The sequence below is a fragment of the Hemitrygon akajei genome, chromosome 6 (assembly GCF_048418815.1).
Source record: "Hemitrygon akajei chromosome 6, sHemAka1.3, whole genome shotgun sequence".
NCBI lineage: Eukaryota > Metazoa > Chordata > Chondrichthyes > Myliobatiformes > Dasyatidae > Hemitrygon > Hemitrygon akajei.
Window position 1 is genome coordinate 104285827 of NC_133129.1, and position 25056 is coordinate 104310882.

The window sequence follows — 25056 nt, forward strand, 5'->3', positions numbered from 1 at the left end:
AATTCTCAATCTGGACTCTGACTTGGCCACTTCAGGACATTAACTTTGTTGTTTTTAAGTCATTCCTGTGTAACTTTGGCTTTATGCTTGGGATCATTATCTTGCTGGAAAACAAATCTCCCGAGTCACAGTTCTCTTGCAGATGGCATCAGGTTTTCCTCCAGGATTTTCTTGTATTTTTTTCTACATTCATTTTACCCTCTACCTTCATAAGCCTTCTAGGGCCTGCTACAGTGAAGCATCCCCACAGCCTGATGCAGCCAGCACAATGGTAGGGATGATGTGTTTTTGATGTGTGGTTTAGCATTTAGTCTGATAGCCATAAAGCTCAATCTTGATTTCATCAGACCATAGAACCTTCTTCCAGCTGATTTCAGTCCCCCAGATGCCTTCTGGCAAACTTTAGCTGAGATTTCATGAGTTTTTTTTTCTAACAGTGGCTTTCTCTTTGCCACTCCCATAAAGCTGGAACTGGTGAAGCACCCAGGCAACAGTTGTATGCGTAGTCTCTCCCATCTCAGCCACTGAAGCTTGTAACTCCTCCAGAGTTGTCATAGGTCTCTTGGTGGCCTCCCTCACTAGTGTCCTTCTTGTACAGTTACTCTGTTTTTGAGGACGGCCTGCTCTAGACAGACTTACAGCTGTGCCATATTCTTTCCATTTCTTGATGATTGACTTAACTGTACTCAAGGGATATTCAGTGACTTGGAAATGTTCTATTCATCTCCAGACTTGTGCTTTTCAATAAGCTTTTCGTGGAGTCGCTTGGAGTGTTCTTTTGCCATCATGGTGTATTTTTTGCCAGGATACTGACTCACCAGCAGTTGGACCTTCCAGATCGGAGTGTATTTTCACTACAATCAATTGAAACACCTTGATTGCACACAGGTCTCCAAAAACAGATCTCCATTTAAATAATAATGACTTCTAAAATCAATTGGCTGCACCAGTGATGACTTGGTGTGTCATATTAAAGGGGAGAATACTTATGCAATCAATTACTTCGTGCTTTATATTTGTAATTAATTTAGATCATTTTGTAGAGACCTGTTTTCTCTTTGTTGCAAAAGTAAGAGTGAGAGAGAGAGAGAGTGTGTGTGTGTGTGTGTGTGTGTGTGTGTGTGTGTGTGTGTGTGTGTGTGTGTGTGTGTGTGTGTGTGTGTGTGTGTGTGTGTGTGTGTGTGTGTGTGTGTGTGTGTGTGTGTGTGTGTGTGTGTGTGTATGTGTGTGGAACAGTTAAATAAATAGGTAGTGCAAAAATAGAAATAAAGTACTGAGGTTACTTCTGGTACAGAGGAGATTTACAGGATGCTGTCTGGATTGGAGAGCATGTCTTATGAGGAAAGGTTGAGTGAGCTAGGGACTTTCTATTTGGAGCAAAGGAGGATGAGACGTGACTTGATAGAGGTGTACAAGATGACAAAAGGCATAGATCAAATTGACAGCCAGAGACTTTCACAGTGTAGAAAGGGCTAATATGAGGGGGAATCATTTTAAGGTGATTGGAGTAAGTATAGAAGGGAGGTCAGAGGTAAGTATTTAACACAGAGAGTGGTGGGTGTGTGAAACTACCCAAGGGCACTACATGAAGGGCATTTAAGAAACTCGTAGTTAGGCACATGAATGATAGAAAAATGGAGGGTTATGAGAGACGGAAGGGAAGGGTTAATTGAGCTTAGAATATGTTAAAAGATCAGCACAACATTATGGGCTGAGGGACCAGTACTGTGCAGTAGTGTTCTATTTGCTATATACAGATTCTGCCCTGTGTCTCTGCACCTCTGGAGACATGTTGTGCCTAGGCTCACACATGAAGAACTGAACTGTGGTCAGAGGATTGCAAGAACCATTGTTCTTCAGCAAGATGGTAAAGGGGCTTTGACTGGAGGGCAGAAATAACATTTAGTAGAAAATCCTCTCACCGAGCAATATCAGCATCAAAGGATGAGACGGCGGGTTTGAGGCGCTGGTAACGGCGGATGAAAGAATCTTTGTTTATCTCCCAGATCTCACGGTAGGTATCCCAGGTTTTCAAATAATTCTGAAGGTTGGAGGCATTGGTTGCCATGCCATTGCTGATCTGAGCTTGGATCTTCTTAATCTCCTCGTCATGCTCTGCAAGAACAAGATGCATTACATCAACAACAATTATTTCACACCTTTCCCATTGTGAAACCTCCTGAGATCCATTGCTGGAGTGCAAAAAAAAATTAACATGCAAGGAGATGCTTGGGTGTGTGATCAGAAGGTCAATCAAGGAGACAGAATTTACAAGGATGTTGCCAGGACTTGAGGACTGAGGTACAGGAAAAGGTTGAATAGGTTAGGACTTTATTCCCTAGGGTATAAATTAATAGATAGAGGTAGACAAAGTTATGAGGGGGTAAGCAGGCTTGTTCCACTGAGGTTTGGTGAAACTAGAACTAGAAGTCATGGGTTAGGGGTGAAAGGTAAAATATTTAAGAAGAATCCTCGTCACTCAGAGGGTGGTGCAAGTGTGGTATGAGCTGCCAGCAGAAGCAGTGCATGCTGGTTCAATTTCAACATTTAAGAAACATTTGGACAGGTCCATAAATGGGCAAAGTATGAAAGACTATTGTCCAGGCGCGAGTCAATGGGAGTAGGCAGAATAACAGTTTGGTATGGACCAGATGGGCCAAGGGATCTATTTCTGTGCTATAATGCTCTATGACTCAAGGTGCCAAGGAGTGTGCTAAAAGACAGCAAAAAGACAGGATGGGAATTTCAGACGTAGCCGGTGATGTCCCCATTGAAGTAGAGACTCTGCAGGAAATCACAGCTGGAGGAGAAAGAAGATCCAAAGTACAAAACATACAAGAAACTTGTTCCCAATTCCTCTCTACATATCAGAAAGGTAGTCTATACTTGTACAAACAAGCTGGATGAACTCAGCAGGTCGGGCAGCATCCATTGAAATGAGATTTAAATATACTAAATGATGTCCTCCACAGCCATCTGTTGCAATGAATTCCACAGGTTCACCAACTTCTGCCGAAAGAAGTCCCTTCTCATCTTGTTCTAAAGGAATGGTCTTGTATTCTGAGGCTATGGTCTCTGGTTCTAGACTCCCCCACAATTGAAAACATCCTCTCCATGTCCATTCTATCTAGGCTTTCAATATTTGATAGGTTTCAATGCTGCATTTTTCAGAACTCTGGTGAGTACTGGCCCAGGGCTATCAAACACTCCCATTACATTAACCCTTTCATTATTGGAATATTTTGCGAAACCTCCTCTGGACCCTCTCCAATGCCAGCACACCTTTTCTCAATAAAGGGCCCAAAGCTGCTCACAATACTCCATATGCAGCAGTATGAGAAATAACAACACATCCTCTTGCCATATGATTTCACAAACTCTTACATGTTGTGATATAATATATGACATGATGGAATCTCAGGCTATGATGTATTGTGGTGCAATATTTCATGGTGTAGTAACGAAAAGACAGATGCTGTGGAGAACTCATGGTAGTGAGGAAGTAGAGGTCACGTGGCCTCTGCTTACCAATGTTTAAGATGATGGATTGCAGAGTAGATTTCCTCCGGGTCAGAAGTTCTGGTATACGCTTGAAGACACCGAGGGAGTTCTTAATCTGATTGCTAATGTGGTTGACACAATTGGCAAGTTTAGAAAGTGTAGGTGAGAACTCCACCTAAATGAATCAGAATTAGAATCAGGTTTATGATCACTGACATATATCATGAAACTTGTTGTTTTGCAGCAAAATGCTAAATATACCAAAAATTATAATAAGAAATATATATTAAAAAGATAAATAAATAGTGTAAAAAGAGAGCAAAATTAGTGAGGTAGACTTTATGGGGTCATTGTCCATTCAGAAATCCAATGGCAGAGAGGAAGAAGCTGCTCCTGAAATTTTGAGCGCGTCTTCAGGTTCCTGTACCTCCTCTCTGATGATAATAATGAGAAGAGGGCATACCCTAGGTAGCAAGGGTCTTTAATAATGGATGCTGTCTTCTTGAGGTATTACCTTTTGAAGATGTCCTCAATGGTGAATTATCTAATGCCCGTGATGGAGCTGGCTAAGATCAAAACTTTCTACTGCTTCGTCTAATAACAGCTCTTCCATTCCAGATGGTGATGCAACGAGTAAGAATGATCTCCATGATATAATATCAGGGAAGATCAGAAATAGGATATGAACAAGTGTAGAATACCAGGCCACTGTCACAGGACAAGGCTTGCAAACTCTGATCATTTTCAATTCACCCCTTCGCTCCAGTGAGCACCCAGTCTGTCCAGTCCCACCTTGTAACTGAGATGCTCCCATCAACAGGCAACAACCACAGCGAATCTCTGCATGATTTCATGTCCAGTCAGCTGCTTCCAGCAGTGTAGTAACTGGAACAGCACATACATTCCAGCTGTAGCCTAGGCAATATTTTCTCAACTTGTCAGGTGACATCCCAGCTCTAACATTCTGTGCCAAATTGATGAAGGCCAGCATCCCTTGTGCCTTTGTTCCCACCCAATCCACCTGTGCTGCCACCTTCAGGGAGTTATGAATTTAGAATACAGATCACAGAAAATTAAAGCACAATACAGGCCCTTCAGCCCACAATGATGTGTCAATCTTTTAACCTGTTCTTGTATAGAGAAAGTTCTATATTGACTCTGTATTGATAGAGGTGTACAAGATGATGATAGGAAGCTGCCGAGAGGGGACTGCCAGAGGCTTTTACCCAAAGTGGAAATGGCTAATATAAGAGGGTTTAGCTTTAAGGTGATTGGAGGGAAGTTGTCATGTTGGTTGACAGGGTAAGAAGACATATGGTGTTTTGGGCTTCATTAGGGATTAAGTTCAAGAGCCTTTAGGTAATACAAAATCCTAGTTATACCACACTTGGAATAACATGTTCAGTTCTAGTCACCTTGGTTGCAGCGGCCTCTCTGGGTTAAACAATGGTGTAATTGTTTACCCTTGACATCTTTTTTATGATTGCAGGACACTGCTGGAAATTAAGAATCGAGTACTAGCATGTTACTTCAATAGTGGCAGATCTGGACTTGTTGCATACCATGTCGTCACCTGAACGTGTTGCATATCATTGTTGGGCGAAGATGGTGAGCGGTCCAACAAACAGTGCAAATGATTGCCTTGGACGTTTTTATTGTGAACACGAGATCCTGTTGTTCATTGGTCAGTGCAGTCCACTAGCTCAAAAAGGTGGCATCCATCAATAAGGAGCTCTGCCACCCAGGACATGCCCTGTTCTCTTGCCACCACCTGGTAGGAGGTTCATTGGCGAGATTCATGCCAGGGGAGCTGCATTACCTCGGTTGTTGCATGGACCAGGCCCCCATACCATGATATGGCCTGTCGCAGCCACCCAGAGATAAGACGCCAGAGGCAGTGCTGAATTTGATGCTGGGTTGGGGGCTAGCCCCTCCTGTTGGTACTGCCCTCCAGTGTTCATTCCATGAAAGGCAAGCTGGTTTGTGTTCAAATAAATTCTTCTCGAGCTTTCAGCCAGGTACAGGTATTAATTTTAACTGACGTTTCAATAACAAACACTGCCACTGGACCAGAAATGCCTAGGCATCATCCCTGAAATCAAAAATCGGATGGCAGGGGGGGAAGAAACTATTCCTGAAACATTGACTGTGTGCCTTCAGGCTCTTGTACCTCCTACCTGAAGATAGCAATGACAACAGGGCATGTCCTACGTGATGAGGGTCCTTAATGATGGATGCTGCCTTTTTGAGGCATTGCTCCTGGATACTACAGAAACCACTGCCAATGATGAATCTGACTAAGTTTACAACTCTCTACAGCTTATTTCAATCCTGTGCAGGAGCCCCCACACCCCCCCGCCATACCAGACAGTGATTCAGCCAGTTAGAATGTTCTCCATGGTATATCAGTTTACATTATAAATACAAAGTTCAAAGTAACGTTTATTATCAGCGTACATACATGTTACCACATACAACACCAAGATTCTTTTTCTGTGGGCATACTCAGCAAATGTATAGAAGAATAACTGTAAACAGGATCAGTAGACAACAAACTGTGCAAAGATAAATATCAATAAATAGCAATAAATAACAAGCACAAAATAACAAGATAAAGCGTCCTTAAAATGAGACCATCAGTTGTGGGAACACCAGAAATAGAATGAGTGTATTATCCACTTTTGTTCAAGAGCCTGATGGTTATGGGGTAGTAAATGTTCTTGAACTTGGTGGTGTGAGTCGTGAGGCACCTGTACCTTCTACCTGATGGCAATAGCGAGAAAAGAGCATGACCTGGGTGGTGAGTGTCTTTGATAATGAATTTTGCTTTTCATGTAGATGTGCTCAATGGTTGGGAGGGTTTTACCTGTGATGTACTGGGCAAAGTCAATGATCTTTTGTAGGATTTTCCACTCAAAGGCATGGGAGCTCCCATACCAGCCCATGAGCTGATATTTATGTATATATGCACCTTTTATTCAATATGTGCTTAAACCTTCGACTTTATATTTACATAATTCTTTATTCTTCATAACTGTTGAATGTTAAACACAATATATTTTGCAGATGCTGGAAATCTTGAGCAGCACACACAGATGCTGGAGGAACTCAGCAGGTCAGGCAGGCTCTATGGAGAGTCCTGATGAACTGTTTATTCCTTTCTATAATTGTTGAATGTTGTTTCATTTTTTTGCATGTTGCATCAACACAGAAAAGCAAATTCCTACTACATGTAAATGTATAATGGTGAATAAAGATGATCCTTGATAGGAAGGGGGCACAAGACAGGGCCAGGATCTGCCCTTTGTTTCTGGATTATCTCCACTAGAGGAACTGGATCCTCTCACTCTCCCTGACCAAATCCCTCCAACATTGATTCAATTTGACTCACTGTTCACTGCACAAAGAAGCTCACTCACCTCATATTCAAGTGGGCCACTGAGCTGTGAAATTGCATACCTTTCCTGGTGTGCTGTCCTGGAGAACCACAAGGACCCTGAAGAGTGCGTTGGGTGTGGATTTGGGATCACCATTGATGGCCTTGGAGAGCTCCAGCAGTGACCGCTTAATGTTCAGTCTGAAGGATTCTTCCACCAACCGATCAACCTTCTTGGCATAATTTAACCAATAATGCTGCACCTGAGAGAGTGAAAAAACAAGATCCATGGACAAGCTCTAAGCTCATTAATTGATAATGTTTACCTTTCAATGGGCATGTGTTAGATAGAAGCAACACACAGGTCAGGCAGTACCTATGGAGGGAAATAAACAGTGCAGCACAGTGCAGGCCATTTGGCTCATGATGTTTTACCAACCTTATAACCTACTCTATAAGGCAGGTACAATAACATTTAAAAGGCACCTTCCTACATAGATAGGAAAGGTTTAGAGAGAGATGAGCCAAACACAGGTTTTGGTCCATGATATTGTGCCAATCTTATAGCCTACTCTAAGATCAATCTAACCATTCCCTTCCACTAGCCATTCATTTTTCTATCATCTATTTTTGGGCCAAGACCATTCATCAGGATATGTTTATGATAGACAGAAGGAAGCTGTGGGAAGGCATAAGCTAGATGGGCCAAAGGGCCTGTCTCTGTGCTGTAGTGCTCTATGATTCTAACAGTCAACAGTACTGTTCAATGTTTTAGCTAACTTGGGGAATTTACATCAGTGTTTCTAAAGTTCTCTGCAGAATTCATTCTACGAAACAGCAGGAGAGGGATTGGAGCCAAACACAGCCATAATGTGCCAAATGGTCTCATAAAATGCCATAAACCTCTAAGTCAGCAAACAGAGCAATGACCACTAGCTTTACACTGTGATATTTTTTCTTGAAAGCCCAGCCCATCATGAGATTCCACCACCAGGCTTTTCATTCCTATTATACAGTGATTGCCTGCAACCATCCATTACTGCACAGGCTCCCTGAGTAATGGGACTCACCACAACAGAACGCAGTCTGGTCAGCACCCAACGCTCCCTCACCCAGCTTTGAGCAGAGACTCCTGGGTGTGGGATAGGCACCCAACTCCATCCAGATCTCAACCTTCTCTGAGTGCACAGCTGTGTTGTGTCGATCTCTTGTTGCTCTCCAAACTGTGGTCAGCTAAAGGCATGTAATATCAGGGAGCATTTCTCCTCTGTTCCAGAAATCAGCTGCTTCTAAGTCGCACAGACTGCATCTTTTTTAAATTAATAGTGTATATAAACATTCATAGCAAAATTACTTACAAGAGTAAATACTGTAGTGCAATGTCTTTTCATTCTTACATTCATAAACAAGACATTGAGGAGTTCTATTACACTCCTTAAAACCAATAGGACTGTTACCACTCATGTGGCCCTCTGGGGTGGTACACTACTACAATAATTCCTCACCTAACCCGGTCCCTTACTCTCCAGAAGCAGAAGAACTTTACACTGTGGTCCTGCCCCACCGAACCATTGCTGTCTGCACCAGGCTTCAGTGCATCTCACACCAGGTCCTCCTGCAGCCTGGAACGTATTAGTTACTGACATTTTGATGCACTGGCAGACCAACAGGTTTGGCGCAGCCCAAACAACGTCCTTCACCAAGCTGTTGATCTTCTAGCAGCACTTGATCTCCATGTGTATGTGTACCCCGGAGACAGCTCATAACTCAGAGAGTCCTCTGTCAAGCAGCTGCTCTGGATGCAGTGGCGTATCTAAGGCATGGCAGGTATGGCACATGCCCTGGGCACCACTTGAAGGGGGGGTGCCACTGAACAATTTCTATTAAAGTCAGACAAGCCATCCTCGGATAGTAAAAAAAGAATTTTCTTCAGATGTATGATTTGTCTTTGATTATCATGGGTGAGAAGCTCTAGGATGGCCTCATTTCAGAGCACTGTGTAAGAAGACCATGAAACTTTTCTTCACGAAGAAGAAGGAAAGTGGACCTGAAGGACAGAAGAGACGAAAGTTGGAGGCGGAGGAAGCCAAGAAGTCGAGCAAGTTCTTCATGCCCTTCTCTGAAAAGCCCGGAACAAGTAGTTTGACACATTCCATGGAGTAGCCTGCACCTGCTACAAGTTTGTTAAAATCCGAAGGTGGATCAAGTACAAATGTGTCACAAGCCGAGGAGGAAGTCAAGTCAGATAAGTCTGAGTATGACAAGATTAAGAGTGAGACTGCCACAGAGTATGTGGGCATGACAAGAGGGGAAGATGATGGTGGTGGTGGTGATATTGAGTTTATTGATGAGATTTTACCTGACGAGATTGAACCTGATGACACTGAACCTAGTGAACTGGATGGTGTCAAAGAGCCTCGAACTGTCATACCAGAAGTGATTGAACAGCATGACATTGGGCTTCTGAAGTTCAACAAGGATACTGGAAAAGCAATTCTGCCTGACACGTTGAAAACAGAAATAATAAAGCTGGGTTTGAAGTATTTCCAGAACATTGAGGCGTCTTCCCTACCAACAAATAACCGCTCAATGAACAAAACTTGGTTCAAGAGGAAATTGGGAAATGGTCGTGGTGAGGAAGTGACTCGCTCATGGCTGGTCTATTCCCCTTCTAAAAAGTCTGCATTTTGTATCTGTTGTCTTCTCTATTCCTGGTCAGACCATCAATCCTCATTGGAGCAGGAAAGCGGATTCAACCAGTGGAAAGCACCTGAAAGGATCAGTGTTCATGAAAATGCCAAGAATCATCGGGAATGCTTCACACAGTGGAAAGAAATAGAAAGAAATTTAGCTGGAAACAGAGGAGTTATTGACGGGGTATTTCAGTCACAGATTGAGAAGGAAAAGCAGAAGTGGCGTAATATCTTGACAAGAATTCTTCACTGCATAAACCTTGCAGCACAGAACCTGGCTTTGTGAAGATGCAGGGAGTCACTTCAGCTAGACGATGACTCCAATGTGGGAAATTTTCTTGCCTTACTGAAACTACTGGCCATCTTTGGCCCTGTCATAAAAGAACACCTCACTCATTTGGAAAGTCATCCTGGATCCACATTTTATCTTTCACCAGGTATCCAGAACAAATTCATCCACTGTTCACCAGAGTTTACTGGGAAGCATTCGTAAAGCCAAATACTATGGTCTCATGTTCGACTCGACTCCTGATCAGGCACACCGTGAGCAGATGTCAGAAGTAGTGAGGTATGTGGAAGTTGATGTTGAGAGGAAAACAGTCTGTGTTAGAGAGTCCTTCCTTGGTTTTATCCAGATAAGCCAGAAGGATGCTGAGAGCTTGGTTGAAGACATCTTGAAACAACTAGGGAAGGCGAAATGGAGCTACAAGATTGTCGGTCACAGTGCTATGACAATGCTGTTGTGATGGCTGGACACAGAAGAGGTGTTCATCAAAGAATAAGTGAGAAAAACAACCAGGCAGTGTTTGTGAATTGCGACAATCACTCACTCAACTTGGTGGGTGTAAATGCAGTCAAGCAGGATACAATGATGGCCACATTTTTTGGAACCACCAAAGCACTCTGTGTTTTTCTCTTGTTCAACACAGCGCAGGGAAAAGCTCAAAAACGCCGTGCCTGTGGTTGTTAAGTTGGAGTCCGAAACCACGTGGAGTGCAAGGACAGACAATAGACAATAGACAGTAGGTGCAGGGGTAGGACATTTGGCCCTTCTAGCCAGCACCGCCATTCACTGTGATCATGGCTGATCACACACAATCAGTACCCCGTTCCTGCCCTCTCCCCATATCCCTTGACCCTGCTATCTATAAGAGCTCTATCTAACTCTCTCTTGAATGCATCCAGAGACTTAGCCTCCACTGCCTTCTGGGGCAGAGCATTCCACATATCCACCACTCTCTGGGTGAAAAAGTTTTTCCGCATCTCTGTTCTAAATGGCCTACCCCTTATTCTTAAACTGTGGCCTCTAGTTCTGGACTCACCCATCAGCGGGAACATGTTTCCTGTCTCCAGTGTGTCCAATCCCTTAATAATCTTATATGTTTCAATCAGATCCCCTCTCATCCTTCTAAATTCTAGTGTATACAAGCCCAGTCGCTCCAATCTTTCAACATATGACAGTCCCACCTTTCCAGGAATTAACCTTGTGAACCTACGCTGCAATCCCTCAATATCAAGAATGTTCTTCCTCAAATTTGGAGACCGAAACTGCACACAATACGCCAGGTGGGGTCTCACCAGGGCCCTGTACAGCTGCAGAAGGACCTCTTTACTCCTATACTCAATTCCTCTTGTTATAAAAGCCAGCATGCCATTAGCTTTCTTCACTGCCTGCTGTAGCTGCATGCTTGCTTTCATTGACTGATGTACAAGAACACCTAGATCTCGTTGTACTTCCCCTTTTCCTAACTTGACTCCATTTAGATAGTAATCTGCCTTCCTGTTCTTGCCACCAAAGTGGATAACCTCACATTTATCCACATTAAACTGCAACTGCCATACATTTGCCCACTCACCCAACCTGTCCAAGTCACCCTGCATTCTCATAACATCCTCCTGACATTTCACACTGCCACCCAGTTTTGTGTCATCAGCAAATTTGCTAATGTTACTTTTAATCCCTTCATCTAAATCATTAATGTATATTGTAAACAGCTGCGGTCCCAGCACCGAACCTTGCGGTACCCCACTGGTCACAGCCTGCCATTCCAAAAGGGACCCGTTAATCACTACTCTTTGTTTCCTGTCAGCCAGCCAATTTTCAATCCATGTCAGTACTCTGCCCCCAATACCATGTGCCCTAATTTTGCCCACTAATCTCCTATGTGGGACTTTATCAAAAGCTTTCTGGAAGTCCAGGTACACTATATTACTCCCTTGTCCATTTTCATAGTTACATCCTCAAAAAACTCCAGAAGATTAGTCAAGCATGACTTTCCCTTCATAAATCCATGCTGACTCGGACTGATCCTTCTACTGCTATCCAAATGTGTCATAATTTCCTCTTTTATAATTGACTCCAGCATCTTTCCCACCACTGACGTCAGGCTAACCGGTCTATAATTCCTTGTTTTCTCTCTCCCTCCTTTCTTGAAAAGTGGGACAACATTAGCCACCCTCCAATCAGCAGGAACTGTTCCTGAATCTATAGAACATTGGAAAATGATTACCAATGCATCCACGATTTCTAGAGCCACCTCTTTAAGTACCCTGGGATGCAGACCATCAGGTCCCGGGGACTTATCAGCCTTCAGACTCAACAGTCTATCCAACACCATTTCTTGCCTAATATAAATTTCCTTCAGTTCATCCTTTACCCTAGTTCCTTTGGCCACTATTACATCTGGGAGGTTGTTTGTGTCTTCCCTAGTGAAGACAGATCCAAAGTACCTGTTCAACTCATCTGCCATTTCCTTGTTCCCCATAATAAATTCACCCGTTTCTGTCTTCAATGGCCCAATTTTGGTCTTAACTATTTTTTTGCTATTCACATACCTAAAGAAGCTTTTACTATTCTCCTTTATATTCTTGGCTAGTTTACCTTCGTACCTCATTTTTTCTTGGCATATTGCCTTTTTTGTTATCTTCTGTTGCTCTTTAAAAGCTTCCCAGTCCTCCGGTTTCCTGCTCATCTTTGCTATGTTATACTTCTTCTCTTTTATTTTTATACTGTCCTTGACTTCCCTTGTTAGCCACGGTCACCCCCTACTCCCCTTAGGATCTTTCTTCCTCTTTGGAATGAACCAATCCTGCACCTTCTGCATTATTCCCAGAAATACCTGCCATTTTTGTACCACTGTCTTCCCTGCTAGGGTATTGTTCCATTGAACTTTGGCCAGCTCCTCCCTCATAGCTCCATAGTTCCCTTTGTTCAACTGTAATACTGACACATCCGATTTTCCCTTCTCCTTCTCAAATTGTAGGTTAAAACATATCATATTATGGTCACTACCTCCTAATGGTTCCTTTACCTCGAGGTCCCTGATCAAATCCGGTTCATTGCACAACACTAAATCTAGAATTCCCTTCTCTCTGGTAGGCTCCAGTACAAGCTGTTCTAAGAATCCATCTCGGAGGCACTCCACAAACTCCCTTTCTTGGGGTCCAGTACCATTTTGATTCTCCCAGTCTACCTGCATGTTGAAATTCCCCATGACAACTGTATCTTTACCTTTGCAACATGCCAATTTTAACTCTTCATTTAGCTTACACCCTACATCCAGACTGCTGTTTGGGGGCCTGTAGATAACTCCCATTAGGGTCCTTCTACCCTTAGAGTTCCTCAGTTCTATCCATACTGACTCTACATCCCCTGATTCTATGTCCCCCCTCGCAAAAGACTGAATATCATTCCTCACCAACAGAGCCACCCCACCCCCTCTGACAGTCAGTCTGTCCTTTCGATAAGATGTATATCTTTGAATATTCATTTCCCAGGCCCTGTCTGCTTGAAGCCATGTCTCAGTTATTCCCACAACATCGTACTTGACAATTTCCAACTGAGCCTCAAGCTCATCTACATTATTCCTTATACTTTGTGCATTCGTGCAGTGAAGCCCGTCAACAAGTGACGCAAGACAGCTGTACAACTGCATATTGAGTTACAATATTCTGATTTTGCTAGGCTTTTGGAACAAAGTACTCATTCGCATTGACCGCATTCAAAAGAGGCTGCAGGATCCTAGCATGAACTTCCACGATGCTGTCCTGGATTTGAAAGCCCTCCAAGATAATTTTTATGATGAAAGAGAAGTGTTGATCAGTGAGTCACTCGAAGAAGGAGTCAGTCTTTGTCAAGAATGGAATATTGAAGTTGAAAGACGTCAGACAAAAGAAACAAATGGCTGATGAAAACTCGAGAGACGCTGGGTTAACAGCTAAGGAGAAAATGGAAAGTCATGAAGGGAACACTCGACCGTCTTCACCGAGAAATGGACGAGAGGTTTGCTCGTTTGCACAACAATGACGCCAAGTTTGGGTTCCTTCTCGATGTCGAGGGACTGTGTAACGGCGCTGACAGTAACGACCTAAAGAAGTGCGAAAATTTGGGCAAATTGTACAGCTCTGACGTTGATGGACAGCAGCTATATGAAGAAATTTTGGATTGCAGAATGTTGCTATCAAGGCAGGTCAACATGAAAATATCAAGACCTGAACAGCTTCTTGAATATATTGTTCAGTATGGAGATAACAGCGTCTTCCCCAATCTTCGCATTGCTATTCAGATAATGCTAACCATCGCAGTTTCCATCGCCAGCTATGAGAGATCATTCAGCAAGATAAAACTAATACTTTCATATTTGAGAGCCTCCATGGGTCAAGGCAGACTCTGTGATCTTGCTCTGCTGAGTGTAGAAAGAGAAGAAACTGGAAAAACTGACTTTGATCACATCATAGACCAATTTGCATCAGTGAAAGCAAGGAAGGTGCAGTTATAATTTTCATGTAGTGCCATAATTTGTTAATTAAAAGATTAACAAGCTTGTCTTGCATTTTTGAGCTGATATTATGATAAAGTTATTTAAAAGATGGGTGTCAGATGTTTGGACAGGGGTGCAGTTTCAGTGCTTGCCATAGGCGCTATTTTCCGAAGATACGCCCGTCAGGATGAACCATGACACAGAAAAATGCATCATTTGCACAAACAACCAGCACAATCTAAACATGTGCCGAGGGCAGCCATAAGTGTCGCCAACATAGCATGCCCACAATACTCAGCAGAACAACGCAGAACACAACAAGCAACAAAACAACAGCAGCAAATCAAGCCCCATTCCTCCTTCCCACCCACACACAGGCAGATTTCCAAAGCCAAGACAGGCCTCTAACAGTCTCATAGAAAACCTACAGCACAATACAGGCCCTTCGGCCCACAAAGTTACGCCGAACATGTCCCTACCTTAGAAATTACTAGGCTTACCTATAGCCCTCTATTTTACTAAGCTCCGTGTACCTATCCAAATGTCTCTTAAAAGACCCTATCGTATCCACCTCCACCACTGTTGCCGGCAGCCCATTCCACGCACTCACCATTCTCTGAGTAAAAAAACTTACCGCTGACATCTCCTCTATAACCATTCCCCAGCATTTTAAGCCTGTGTCCTCTTGTGGTAACCATTTCAGCCTTGGGAAAAAGCCTCTGACTATCCACACGATCAATGCCTCTCATCATCTTATACACCTCTATCAGGTCACCTCTCATCCTCCGTCACTCCAAGGAGAAAAGGCCGAGTTCACTCAACCTATTCTCATAAGGCATGCTCCCCAATCCAGGCAACATCCTTGTAAATCTCCTCTGCACCCTTTCTATGGCTTCCACATCCTTCCTGTAGTGAGCTGACCAGAACTGAGCACAGTACTCCAAGTGGAGTCTGACCAGGGTCCTATATAGCTGCAACATTACCTTTCGGCTCCTAAATTCAGTTCCATGATTGATGAAGGTCAATACACCATATGTCTCCTTAACCACAGAGTCAACCTGTGCAGTTGCTTTGAGTGCCCTAGGTCTATAACTTCCCAGTGAACTTCAGACTTGTAGACCCATGGTTATGATTCACTTGTCATCATTGCTATCAATATGGATAATAGAAAAATGGAGGGTAACGTAGGGTTAGACTGATCTTGGAGTAGGCCAGAAGATTGGTGCATCGTGGGCCAAAGGGCCTGTACCATGTAATGTTCTATGCTCTAAACCTTTACTGAACCATGCTACAAACAATTTCCATTTTGTGGAGACCAGGATACTCACAATGTTCCAGCCACAGCAGACAAACCCTTTGATCCTGTTCTAGGAATGATATGCAGTGTATGGTTTACATCTGTCATAGTCATAAACCACCTGACCCTGCCTTCCACCACCATATGGCCTTGTTTTACTCTTTTTCCTTGCTCTCTTCCGCTTTAAATTATGTGGTCATAAGGCTCACTGAACTGCTGTGCACTGGTTCCCCAGAAATACACAGTGCTCTCCTGTAATTTACACAGCACTTCCCTGGTTTCCCTCATGACCCTATAGGTCAGCTTTGGGAATGGCAGGTTGTCTGAAATACTTTAGGAATGGAAGTGAAGATGGCACCAAACAGTGGTCTCTGTTGAGTTGTTTTTTTAGGTTTGTAGGGATGGCTTTGAGGACAAAGGGGTTTTGCAACTCTGATGTGGAGGAATTGGAGATCAAGCCAGAGTCAAAGCCTCCACCTTGTGCTTGAAAACCAGCAACATAATCCTGGGACACCTCAAAATACATTTATTATCAATTTATGTGTAGATTATACAACCTTGAGATCCATCTATGAAGGCTCTCAGTCATCCAGGTCATTGTATATCAGGCAGTGGTAAATCAAGGCAACTGGACTTGCTGTGTTGTCGAGAAGATGTTTCGCCACTCATCCGAGAGGCTTCTTCAGTTCTGATCCATGGTGGGTAATTTTCCAACTTATAAACTCTGTGAGTTGTTTAAAGGTATAGCAATCATATAAGGGTCATTAAGAGTCTTAAAGGTAATGAGAGGGTCATTCATCTCATTTTTGGATGAATGAAGGTGTGAACTACTGTGGAAACGCCAGAGCAGGGATGTTAGGATGTTAGTAGCTACAAACACACTTAGACAGAAACTCATCCACCCCAAGGATCCTACACCCAAATCTAAACAGAGCAATATTTTATATGTTATCCAATGTAATGAGAACTGCACAGATCTGTGTATCAGTGTGACAAAACAGCCGCTTCACAAATAGATGGCCGTCAGGTCAAGACTTAGCTTTATACCTACACCTAAAGGATAAGGAATACTACTGTGATGATAACAATGAGCACATTTTGGACAGGGAGGACAGGTAGTTTAAAAGAGGGGTTAAAGAAGCAATCTTTGTCAAACTGGAAAATCCATCTCTGAAGAGAGGGGGTGGGGTACAGTACCACCTATCAGCTACTCTCCCTCAATGTCACATAAACAACGGAGCTGGTTGTGGATTACAGGAGGAATGGAGACGGGCTAACCCCTATTGACATCAATGGATCTGGGGTGAGAGGGTAAACAACTTTAAGTTCCTTGGCATCCACATCACTGAGAACCTCACGTGGTCTGTACACACCAGCCGTGTGGTGAAAAACGCACAACAGCGCCTCTTTCACCTCAGATGGTTGAGGAAGTTTGGTTTGGGCCCCCAAATCCTGAGAACTTTCTACAGGGACACAATTGAAAGCATCTTGGCTGGCTGCATCACTGCCTGGTATGGGAACTGTACCTCCCTTAATCACATGATTCTGCAGAGAGTGGTGCGGACAGCCCAGTGTATCTGTAATCGTGAACTTACCATGATTCAGGGCACTTACAAAGACAGATGTGTAAAAAGGGCCCAAAGGATCATTGGGGACCTGAGTCATCTCAACCACAATCTATTCCAGCTGCTACTATCCAGGAAATGGTACCTCAGCATAAAAGCCAGGACCAACAGGCAGTTTCTTCCACCAGGCCATCAGCCTGATTAACTCACTTTGATTTGAGTGTATTTCTATGTTACATTGGCACTTCTATTTATCATAAGCTATTCTAAATTACTATGATTGCACGTTGCACATTTAGATGGAGACGTAATGTAAAGATTTTTACTCCTTGTGTATGTGAAGGATGTAAGAAATAGAGTCAATTCAATACTTACGATGCAGTCCTAACGTCTCTACCCCAGTATCTCCACAACAGTATCTGACCCTCTCTACGACTCTTAACAACCCTCATATAATTGCTACACCTTTAAACAACTCACAGAGTTTATAAGCTGGAATATTACCCACCATGGATCAGAACGGAAGAAGCCTCGCAGATGAGTGGCAAAAAGTTATCGAGACAACACAGCAAGTCCAGTTGCCTTGATTTACTATTGCTTGAAAAACCTTGCGATCCATCTCCTTAAATGCAGCACAAAACAAGAAACCCAAAAGAACCCATTAAAAAGACCAACAAACATTCAATGCACAGAGAAAGAGAAAACACAAAGCGTACAAACAATAAAAGCAACAGCATTCCGAAAGCAGTTGATGTCGGGTGGGTAGACCAGTGTGGATGAGTGCTGGGGTACCCTGTTCCCAAGTGTGTCAGTGGCTTCCAGATTTGGAGTTCCATGCAGGCATGGGACATGAGGTCCACTGTTCCCATGGGTATGCAAATTGGTGAGACTGCAGTTTGAGGGCTAGTGCTGGGTTCCTATGATTGGAAAGTACAGAGATTGAGGCCCAGTGTTTGATAACTGGCAGGTCCAGGTGTTGAAGCCAATGATCGAGGCCCGAGGGATAATCAGGAATTCTGAAAGTGGATGCGAGATGGCTGAAGCCCTGATTGTGCAAATCTGGGCAAGACCTCTGGAGATTGGAGGCTGACAACGGCTTACCCTGTGTTTGGAGGACTGAGAGTTTGGGTGGGAGGGAGGAACAGAGCTTGTATTGCCTTTAATGCTTTGTTGCTTGTTGTGTTCTGTTTTTGTTGTGTCATATATTGTGTGCCAAACTTGGTGGGCATGCTATATTGGCATTGGTATACGTGGTGATACTTCCAGGCTTCCCCAGCACGCTCTCGAGTGTGTTGTTTGTAAATACAAACAATGCACTACACTCCACTCTATGTTTTGATGCACACGTGATAAATAAATCTGAATCTTGTCTACTCCGGAGGTTGTGTCATGTGTCCTCTAAACTTTCCTTTTCCTCATCTCCCTGATCATGATGAACTAACAATACCAAGTCGGATTGGATTGTTCTCCAGTTGGGAGGGATTATTCTCAAATTGGGCGGGATTGTTCACAGGTCAGGCAGGATTGCCTACTGTTATAATTTATAGCGGCATGGGATCGTAGCTGTTAGTGCAACTGTTTTATAGAACCAGCGATCACCAATTGGAATTCAATTCCCACCATTGCCTAAAGGATTTTGTACATTCGTCCCATGACCACCAGGGTTTCTTCCAGGCGTTCCAGTTTCCTCCCATATTCAAAAAATATGCAGGCTAGTAAGTTATGGGCATGCTATGATGGTGCCAGAAGTGTGGCAACAATTGTAGGCTGCCCACCATAATCCTCCCTGATTTGATATGATGCAAACAACACATTTCACTCTATGTTTTGTTATATATGTGACAAATAAAGCTAATCTTAAAATCTCTTCATCTTTATAACAGTGGCTAGAAGGCTAGAAGCCATCTCCCTCCACCCCCCATGGCTTTGGAATCTCAGGACAGCAGGGAGCTTATGCTGAGGAAAAGAGTCTGGGGATTGAGTTAAAGAAACTCACCTCATATCCATCATTCTTGAAGACAAGGTACGTTTGTCGCATGATAGCTACAATCTCGCTGTGTATGTTTAGGAGCTTGGACTGGACATGCTCCTGGTGGGCATGCTGTGCTTCTTGGAAGTCCCTGTCGCTGTATGTGCGCTTGCTGTCAATGTGCACCAGCAGCAAGTCACTCATTTGGTAGGCGTACTTTTGGATCTGCAGACTCGCGGCCTTGTACTCATCAAACGTCAGCTGCAGCTGCTCGGGAGCAAGGGAACATTCAGGGTTCTTTAACATCAGCAAGCACATATCACTGCTTTCCCTGACTGAGGACAGTAGAGTGGGAGTCGCAACAAGGCAAGGTTTTAGTTAATGGCCAGGTACAGACATAAACAATAAGATCGAAAATCTTATTTTTAATAAGAACATTTACAAAGACGATACCAGGACACGAGAACCTGAGTTTTAGTAAAAAGTTGAATAGATTAGGATTTTATTACCTGAAGCATTGGAGAATGGAGTGAGATTTGATAGAGGTATACAAATTATGAAGGTAACTCCAAGAAGGCATTTCTACTGAGGTTGGGTGAGACTAGAACTAGAAGACATATCATCATCATTATGTGCTGTGTCATATGACATTGGCGATCATGGTCTTTCCATAACCATGATTGTTCTTGTTAAATTTTTCTATAGAAATGGTTTGCCATTGCTTTCTTTGGGGTAGCATCTTTCCAAATCAGGTGACCCCAGCTGTTATCAATACTCTTCAGAAATTGCGTGCCTGGCGTCAGTGATCTTATAACCAGGACTTGTGATATGCATCACCTGTTCAAACGACCATCCACCACCTGCCCCATGGCTTCAAATGACCCTGAGCGGGGGGCTAAGTAGGTGCTACATCTTGCCTAAGAATGACCTGCAGTCTAATGGAGGGAAGGAGCACTTTCACCCTCCTTTGGTAGAGACAATCTCTACTCCACCATCCTTAAAGTCTTATATTAAGGGTGAAAGGTAAAATATTTAAGAGGAAACTTCTCTCAGAGGGGGCCTGAATTACAAGGAAAAGTTGTGTAGATTAGGATTTTATTCCCTGGGACATAGGAAATTGAGGGATAGAGGGAGATAGACAGGGTGAAAGCACACAGTCCTTCCCAGGGAGAGGGAGCTTAAAAGCACGGCGGTATACATTTAAGATTAGAGGCAAAAGATTTAAAGGGGACATCAGGGGGAGCTTCTTCGTGCAAAGAATTGTGCATATTTGGCCTGAACTACCAGAAACAGGAGTGGAGCTGGGCACATCAGCAACAGAAGAGTCTGAATCAGAATCAGGTTTAATGTCACTGTCAAATGTCAGGAAAGTTGTTGCTTTGTGGCAGTACATTGCAATACATAATTTTAAAAATCTATCAGTTACAATAAATATATATATTGCATCTAATATATTAAACTAAATAAGAAGTTAAAACAGAAGGAAAGAAAATAGTGAGGTAGTATTTATGGATTCATTGCCCAGTCAGAAATCTGATGGTGGAGGGGTAGAAGCTGTTCCTGAAATGTTGAGTGCATGTCTTCAGGCTCCTATACCTTTTCCTTGACGGTAAACATGTTCTGCCATAGATAGGAGCAGTTTAGAGAGCTGTGGACCAAACACAGGCAGATGGGACTAGCTAGCTAGGTAACACAGTCGGCAGGGACAAGTTGTGCTGAAAGACCTGTTTCTGTGCTGTGTGGCTTGATGACTTTAAACAGATTATCGGGTCATTATCACATTGTAGTTTCTGGGAGTTTGCCGTGCACAGCAAGGTTATTGTGTGTACCATATTACAGCAGAAATATAATGTTTCCTTGGCCAAGATGCACTTCAAGGTATCCTGAGAGGATGGAGAACACAATAGAAAAGCGGCATCTTTATTTCTTTGCGGTAAACTGAGAGTAACTCATAGCTGCGGACTTCAGGTGGCCTAATAAATCACAGGACACTTTTATTACATAGAATTTCAAGGTTTTTACTAGAGATGTGGGAATCACATCCTGAAAATGGATGGAAATGGAGTCCCTCCCCACTGAAGCAGCGAATGGCTGCAATTCACATAAAACAGGACCACTGGTTTACTGAGACAGACCCTGTTCAAAGGGATATGTTTGTGACACTCAGTGATGCATTTGCGGCAGTCTCCGCAGGAACATATCACAAAAATCTTTTAATTTCTCTTGGAATGAGCAGCCTGTATTGTGTTTCACATGGTCCTTGATAGACCTAATGGTAATCTTTTTATTCACAATTCTACTCACATTCATATTCAGGTATTAACTCAACTCTTTATGCAAGTGAAATAATAGTAATAAAAATAATAATTTATTTATAGTTTATTATTCATACAGAAGATTTAGTTCAAAGAGATAAAGTGCAAACATGAAAATAAAAGACAAAAATGTTAGTTGAAAGCAGTTTCTAAATAGGTTTTGAGCCAGCATTTAAAAGTGTCAACTGAGTCTGTATCCCTTATGGTTTTAGGCATTGAATTGCACAGTTTAGGAGTGTAGGTCAGAAAAGCTGACCTGCCAGTTATCTTTTGAGGGAGATTGTTTAAATTTAAGGGACCAGCAGAAGAAGATCTGAGAGCTCGAGCAAGATTATAAAATAAAAGCAATTCTGAAATGTACTCACAAACCATTAAGAGCTTTAAAAAGCAAATAAGAGAACTTTAAAAAATAATCTTGAAAGATATAGGAAGCCAATGCAGAGAAGCTCAGATGGGAGTGATATGCTACCTCATCCTAATTTTAGTTAAAAGTCTAGCAGCAGCATTCTGATTGATGTTTGTCAATAGATTTTATTTATTTATTCATTTACGGGATGTGGGTGTCGCCAGCAAAGCCAGTATTTATTGCCCATCCCTAGTTGCCCTTGAGAAGGTGGTGATGAGCTGCCTTCTTGAACCGCTACAGTCCCTGAAGTGTAGGTACACACACAGTGCTGTTAGGGAGGGAACCTTGACCCAGTGACAATGAAAGAACGGTGATATGTTTCCAAGTCAGAATGGTAAGAGACTTGGAGGGGGATTTCCAAGTGGTGGTGTTCCCAGGTATCTGCTGTTCTTGTCCTTCTCGATGGTAGTGGTCGTGGGTCTGGAAGGAGCTGCCTTATGAACTCTGGTGTGTTGTTGCAGTGTATCTTGGCGATAGTACACACTACTGCAACTGTTCGCCGATAGTGGAGGGATTGGATGCTTGTGGAAGGGGCTGCCTTGTACTGGATGGTGTCAAGCTTCTTGCGTGTTCACTCATCCAGGCGGGTGGTGAGTATTCCATTACACTCCTGACCCAAGCCTTGTAGATAGTGGACAGGCTTTGGAGAGTCAGGAGGTGAGTTACACGCTGCAGAATCCCTAGCCTTTGACCTGTTCTGGTAGCCACAGCGCTTATATGGCTAAACCAGTTCAGTTCCCTGTCAATAGTAACCTTCAGGATGTTGAGAGTAGGGGATTCAGTGATGGTGATGCCACTGAAGAGACCATGGTTAGAGCCTCTCTTGTTGGAGATGGTCATTGCCTGGCTCAAATGTTACTGGCCACTTGTCAGCCCAAGCCTAGATATTGTCCAGGACCTACAGCATTTGGGTATGAACTGCTTCACCGTCTGAGAAGTCACAAATAATGCAGAACACTGTGCAGTCATCTGCGAACATCCTCATTTCTGATCTTATGATGGAAGGAAGGTCGTTGATGAAGCAGCTGAAGACAGTTGGTCCTCGGACACTTCCCTGAGGAACTCCTGCAGTGATGTCCTGAGGATGAGATGACTGACCTTCAACCACCACAACCATCTTTCTTTGTGTCAGACATGATTCCAACCAGTGGAGGATTTTCCCCAATTCTCAGTGACTCCAGCTTAGCTAGGACACCTTGACGCCACACTCAATCAAATGCTGCCTTTGGAAAGCCAGTAACAAGTATATTGCAGTAATGTCAGGAGGCCAGGCAGCATCTCTCAGCCCGAAGTGTTGACCGTTTACTGTTTTCCATAGATGCTGCCTGGCCTACTGAGTTCCTCCAGCATTTTGTGTGTGTTGCTTGGATTTCCAGCATCTGCAGATTTTCTCTTGTTTGCAGTAATCTTGTCTATTCACTATAAAGGCATGAATTATTTTTTCAGAATCATTACATGACAGGAACAGGCATAGCTTTGCAATATTTCTTAAGTGTAGAAATGCTGCTCTGGTCACTTCCTTTATGTGGGATTTAAAATTCAAATCTGAATCAAGGATAAGACCCAGGCTTCTTACTTCTGATTTTACAATATCTGTGCTTTATCACAGAATCTACTCCACCTCGGCACTCTCTTCTCCACCAACCCACCCTCCCATCAGGCAAAATCATGACAGCACATACCACTAAGCCTAAGGATAGCTTCTATCGTGCTGTTGTTAGACTAATGAAAGGTTTCTTAGTATATGATGGACTCGTGACCTCAAAATTACCTCTGTTGGACAATACAGGCTGCAGAGAGTGAAAATGGAGCTGATAATAGAAGCATCCCACCCCAAACAAGATACACACCTGTCTGGCCTGCAGCCTGCATTCATCAATGAAATAACTCGACAGGATTCTGGATGACCACTTAAGCTTGGTCAACCCTGGGGAAATTTTCATGTCCAGGAATTTGATTCTGTCTTTGAAGAGATTCCTTTGCTCCTTTGTCAACTCATCCAGGATGCTGAAAAAAAATATACAATTCTAATTTGGACTTCTTTCTTGTACCTGTACAATCTCTCCTCCTCATAGAGCCTTTAGATCTTGGCCCTGGACTCAGGGGTGTCTTTGGCCTGAAACCCTAACCCTGCTTTTCTTTTCACAGATCTCTTGTCACTGTGGAATTCATGAAGTTTGCTGTATACAATTTGACATTTAAATTTAAAGTTGTGGCTAGGCTTCAGATGGTGAACTTGGGGTTGTGTTAAAGTGGCTGCCAGTCTTGCCTAGGGACATCAAGGATGAACACTTCCTACGAGAGACACTAGATACTGCTGGGAAGCAGAGAAAAGTGTAGCCCTGATAGAGCAGGGTGGGAATTGAACCCTGGGCAATCAGACACCTAAACTTGCAAATTGGGTGGTGGGGTGGAGATACAGGCTGTTTCTACCAAAGTTTTAAGGAACTTCTCTCCACTAGCCTGCAGGTCACACTCGGGCAAGGTGTAGCACCTTTTTAGCCTCTCCCCCCGAACAGGGTCACTTGAAGCCGTGGGAGCAGGTGGATTCCTGCTCTTGAAGTTCACGAGCAGCCATTTTTGATATCTCCAGGAGCAGCTTGGAAGATATGCGGTTTAGGGTGCAGCCTTGTGGACTCAATTCCAAGCCAGGTTCATCAACTGAAGGAGATCGGAACATTGACAGAGCTGTCAGAGGCCTCTGCACTCAGTCTACCGCACTCTCTCTATCTCTCACGATGGTGAGTTTGCTGTCAATTCTCAAGTCGGGGAACTCGAAATAACAAACAATGCTGTAACATCAAAACAGAGAGCTGTTGGTCTCCCCTCTCGCTGTGGCAGGAGTGATCCTTCTCTCCCCCTTGTTAGCCAGAGAGAGAGAGCCTGTGGTATGTTGAACCATTGGGTGAACAGGAGTTTCGATCATGGTCTCTTTGGTACTTTTGCTATTGTTCACATAGTAGGTGATAGGGAGGCTGTTGAGGGAGGGGAAGGACAAAGAGAGAGTTGATGCTTTGCTGCTGCTTGTGCATGGAAGGGGAGGTGCAGCTTTGGGGTTCTAATGCTTTTCCAGTCACTCATTATTTGGTGTTTTTCCTGTTTTGTCAATGTCTGGAAAGAGTAAGAATTTCAGGTTGCATACTATATACATTCTTTGATATTAATTGGATACAT

At 43.3% G+C, this 25056-nt stretch overlaps 1 protein-coding gene across 1 annotated transcript in view; it reads right to left on the reverse strand.

Moving 5' to 3' along the window:
• The window catches only part of dnah2 (dynein, axonemal, heavy chain 2), a 497351-nt gene that overhangs the window by 302480 nt on the left and 169815 nt on the right, over positions 1 to 25056 (reverse strand). Inside the window, exons 16-20 of the mRNA XM_073049044.1 lie at positions 23733 to 23889; positions 19189 to 19428; positions 6961 to 7140; positions 3529 to 3676; positions 1923 to 2115 (exon numbers count right to left, since the gene is read on the reverse strand). Coding sequence (XP_072905145.1) covers positions 1923 to 2115; positions 3529 to 3676; positions 6961 to 7140; positions 19189 to 19428; positions 23733 to 23889 — 918 coding nt within the window. The remainder of the gene's footprint in view (positions 1 to 1922; positions 2116 to 3528; positions 3677 to 6960; positions 7141 to 19188; positions 19429 to 23732; positions 23890 to 25056) is intronic.